Here is a 4,575-nt window from a genome sequence, read left to right as displayed (position 1 = left end):
GACGCCGTTTCGAAACCAACGCTTTTAAGCGCGGCGTGTCTCCCGTCGGCTCCCGTCCCAGATGCTCCCTCCTCCTCCCCCGCCCCTCCCCTCCGTCGCCTCCATCTCAAGCCGTCGCTAGTGGCGTAGCCGGGTCTTGTTCGGGAGCCGCGTCAGCCGCCGCGGAGTCGCCTAGCTGCTCGCCGCGCCGGGTGGTGAGCGGGAAGCCGGTCCGTGAGGGGAGGGGAAGGGAGAAAGAGAGAGAGAGCCATGGGGGAAGAAGCGTCCCGCCGCCGCCGCCGCTGAGAGAGGCGCCCGGGCCCGCTCTGCTCTGGCTGCTGGAGCCATGGACAAAGCCGTCGGCGGCCAGGTAGGGAGGAGTCCGGCGAAGGAGCCCGCCGTGCAGCGCCCGACCCCCGGCTGAGGGGTTGCTAGGCAACGGGGGGAGGGGTGGCCCGCAAACCAACCCCCCAAAAATCCTGGGAGGAAGTCCCTTGAGGCAGCTGTGCCTAGGGGTTAGTGGCTGAGGGGTGCCTAAGTAAAGAGGAGGGGGCGGCGGCTGAAATGTTGAGGGGCTTAAATAAAGCCCCGGCCTTCTGAATCTCAGGCGTCTCCTCTGCGCCTCCTGTGCTTTTGTTTAGGTTTCTCAACCTGGGCTTTTAACTTCGGGGGGCGTTAAATGACTTGTAGCACTTGCTTATGGGGAGTCGCCCAAAGAACTCGTCTGCTGTGGAGGTGGCGTACAAATGCCACCGACACGTAAACAAACCGAGAGGGTGCTTCGTGTCGCGGTAGTAGTAATAATAATAATAATCGGGGACGGGGGGGGGAGGGGAGCGGCAGCGGGAGTTATGGGGCTTGAGCCCTAGACGCGGGTGGGATCGGGCCCGAGGGGAATTAGGCGAGGTTGCCAGGACAGTGAGGGATTTAAAGGGATTTGTTGAAGCTCTGGGAGAAGGAGCTTGTTTATACAACGCTCTCACTCTTGACATCCGTAGGGTGTTCTTTATAAGTTTTAATAAGCAAAGGATATATGTAGATTGTTTCCTCTGTCTCCCCCCCCCCCCAATCTAAATTCTGCAGCAAGGAATCTAAATTCTGGAGCAAGAAAGCAAAGGCAAAGCTAGCAGGCGTTGAACATGGACCACTGGTGTTATGGGTGTGGGGGTTGTTGAAGATTAAATCGCCAGCTATTGCTAGCTGAATGGTGCTGGTTTCCGTAGCAGTAATACATTAAAGTACGCTTCTGTATGGTATTGTGGTTAGTGTCGAACTGAGACTTAAGAGTTCAAAACCCCACTCAGCCGTGAAACTCCCTTTATGACCTTGGGGCCACTGCCTCTCTCAGGCTAGCTTACCTCACTGGGAATTTGTGAGGACAAAATTAGCTCCATGGATAGAAATTTCAGGGCTTCAAGACACTTTTGCTATGCATTGTTTCAGTAACTCCTAAAACATTTCTGCATGACACTCCAGTATTTTTCTTATTGCAAAGTACTGGGAAGGCTGCCCAAGGATGGAAGAATATAGTGGCTTGTCTAATGCCACCTAGTGAATTTTGAACTGGGAACTTATTTTCTGTGCTTTATTGGTGGGAAGGAAAGGATGATAATGCTGACAAATTATCAAATTTCCAGTCTTGGCAGGAAAGACCTGGATTAGCAAATATAGTAGAACTTGGCTATAGTCTTGCAATGCGAAAAGGAATGAGGTCAGAAGGAGGAATGGGACAGAAAGTGCATCTCTCCCCAGTTGTTTTTTGAGGCTAAAATCATTGTCAGTGACTGACTTGAGGGTTGGATATCCTTCACCTCCTCCTCAAAGTAGACGTAATTTTCCAATAAAGCTGGACACCTATCAGCAATGGGTATTTCTTCGCCTCACTCTTCACACACCTCTTTCCAGTTTGAGGCAAGTGGGGAAGTCAGGTGGCTTTTAGAGCGAGAGAGATTTGTCCCTGAGAATTTCAGGTATTACTGTACTTCTTAGAGGGAAAACTATATGTAACTCACATTTACATGTAAATGAAGCACCAACAAGCTTGATTAAAAGTGAAAGGCTTTGATTTTGAGTTGAGGGAGTGTCTACTTAAACCTTTCCTTACCAGCTGATTCTTATATCAATATTGTGCTTCTCTCCTCCAGCCCCATCCCCTCCCCTCCTCAGGGTTCCAAAGTATCAACATATGTCTGGAATTCTTTGCAGGGAGAACAGCTGGTAGAGTGGAAAAACAGTTGGAAGGAGAAGAGTTAAACACCCCTTGCTTAAAATTGCTGCCTCTTAAAGTTGCTTGATTTAAAACACCACCACCACCACCATTGGGGCTTCATTGCACACACTTATTTGTTTTGTTTGTAATGTTTAATTTGACCCATTGGCAGAGTTTAAACACATTGTGGATGCATTCAGACAGCCTTTAAAATTAAGATATTAAACATTTTGCCTTTGTAACAACAACCTAGTTGCATTTTTAAGCTAGTAATCTGTACAAAACCATAGTTTCCCATTTCACATGAACTAGGAAAATGAACTGGAAACCATGGTTAGAGATTTCCTAGTTTATCAGCCATGCCATGGAGAGGCTTTCTAAGTGGGCATGGTTTATACATATTGCAGCATATTTAGCCAAGATAAACTGAAGCAGCCCACTGACACTTGCAAGATAAGAATTTAAACTTCTGTCCGCAGAAGGTATCCTCTTTATAAAATTGTCTGACTAATATCAATCTCTTCAGTTTATTATCACTATCATTATTTTAAATTACCTGCACTTCACCCTAAGGTCACAGGACAAGTTATAAAAAAACAGTGCTAAAAACAGTTTAAAACAAAATCACAAAAATAAGGTGGGTCCTAAAAATACAGATTTCATGTACCAAAAACCAGGATAAAGAGGTGTGTCTTCACCTCTTTATTCACCAAAATTGTGTAATGAGGATGCCGGATGAATCTCTGTGGGGAAGAAGTTCCAAAACCTAGGGCCTACTACAGAGAAAGCCATCTTAAACCACCTCCCCTGAGCTCCTGTGGAACAATCAAGAGGGCCCCCTCCGCTGATCTTAAAACTGGTGGAGGTCTGTAGGAAAGATACAGTATTTCAGGTATTGGGGGGTGGGGGCTGAGTCAATTAGGGCTTTAAACACTTGTAATTGGCTTCAGAAACAAACTGGTAACTAGTGCAGCTATTTTAAAATTGGTTCGGTGAGATCTAAGTCCAGAACCCCAGCTAGGAATTTGGCTGCTGTATTTTGGACCAGCTGAAGTTTGAGTCTTCAAGGGCAGCCCCACCTAAAGCACATTGCAATCATCCAATCTGACCTGGGATAGCTCAGTTGGTACAGCATGAGACTCTTACTCTCAAGATCATGGTTTTGAGCCACACGCTGGGCAGAAAGATTCCTGCATTGTAGGGGGTTGAGCTAGATGACACTTGGGGTCCCTTCCAACTCTACAGTGCAGGACCCATACCCAATACAGCCAGCCTAGATGTCAGACCACAGATCTATGATCTGACCTAATATTAGGCAGCAGCATATGTTCCTAAATGTGACTTTCTACCCAAAACAACAAAGTTGGTTGGGTCTGATCATTGCTGCTGTTATTTAAAGATATGGCTGTTTGGGGTTACATATCTTTTGTTTTTAACAGGCCTTTTGTGTTGCCTGTAGTTTCCATGAATATTTTTAAAAATTGTTTCTGAAGGGAGAATGGTTACTAAACCACAGACATCACTCTTGTTGAGCAATCTGTTGTGGGTTAATTAGTAGGAATTGTAATTTAGCCTTCAGGTGACTTCATGAAATGGTTACTTCCTTGTTGCATTCTTCCATTACAGTGGTACCTCCATGTACTACCATTACAGTGGTTAAGTACTTAATTCATTCCGGAGGTCCGTTCTTAACCTGAAACTGTTCTTAACCTGAAGCACCACTTTAGCTAATGGGGCCTCCTGCTGCTGCCGTGCCGCCGGAGCACGGTTTCTGTTCTCATCCTGAAGCAAAGTTCTTAACCTGAAGCACTATTTCTGGGTTAGCGGAGTCTGTAACCTGAAGCGTATGCAACCTGAAGCGTATGTAACCCGAGGTACCACTGTATATTCCTGTGTCTTTAGTTCTTTGCAGCCAGCCATTATCTGGATTTTAGTAGCTAGGCATGGATAGCTGTAGAAGAGGAAGAAGCTCCAGACGACTTCAAGATAAAATAATAATAATTATTAGGTTCAAGGATAAGGTCTCATTCAAAGGAGTGGTAGAGCCACTTGCTTGCAAAAGGCCTCACCTTCACTCCCCAGTGTTTCTAGACAAGACATGGAAAGGCTTCTCTAAAACCCCGAGGGGTTATTGCCAGTCAGCATAGACAGTAGTAAGCTAGATAGACAGTGGTCTGACTTGGTTAAAGACAGTTTTTCTGTGTTCCTGTAACATTTGCCTGACATTTTTCTTAAGGGGACGAAAGGGTGTGGGTGGGCATTGTTGGTTTTAGTCCTCTTAAAGTCGTATGCTGTATAGTATTGTGCCAGGCAGCAGGCACATGCCTTCACAAGATATCGGTGTTAGAAACTCAAGATATATAAGCTAGGTGCCAAATGGCTCCTTA

At 46.2% G+C, this 4,575-nt stretch overlaps 1 protein-coding gene across 1 annotated transcript in view; it reads left to right on the top strand.

The window, feature by feature from the left end:
• Nucleotides 1–186: 186 nt before the first annotated feature.
• The window catches only part of SECISBP2L (SECIS binding protein 2 like), a 40,675-nt gene continuing 36,286 nt past the window's right edge, over nucleotides 187–4,575 (top strand). The window contains exon 1 of the mRNA XM_081170008.1: nucleotides 187–349. Coding sequence (XP_081026134.1) covers nucleotides 326–349 — 24 coding nt within the window. The 5' untranslated portion in view covers nucleotides 187–325. The remainder of the gene's footprint in view (nucleotides 350–4,575) is intronic.

Source organism: Podarcis bocagei, assembly GCF_964188305.1.
Source record: "Podarcis bocagei genome assembly, chromosome: 14".
Classification (NCBI taxonomy): Eukaryota; Metazoa; Chordata; class Lepidosauria; order Squamata; family Lacertidae; genus Podarcis; species Podarcis bocagei.
Note: the sequence above shows the minus strand (reverse complement) of the source record. Positions and strands in the feature narration are given on the sequence as shown.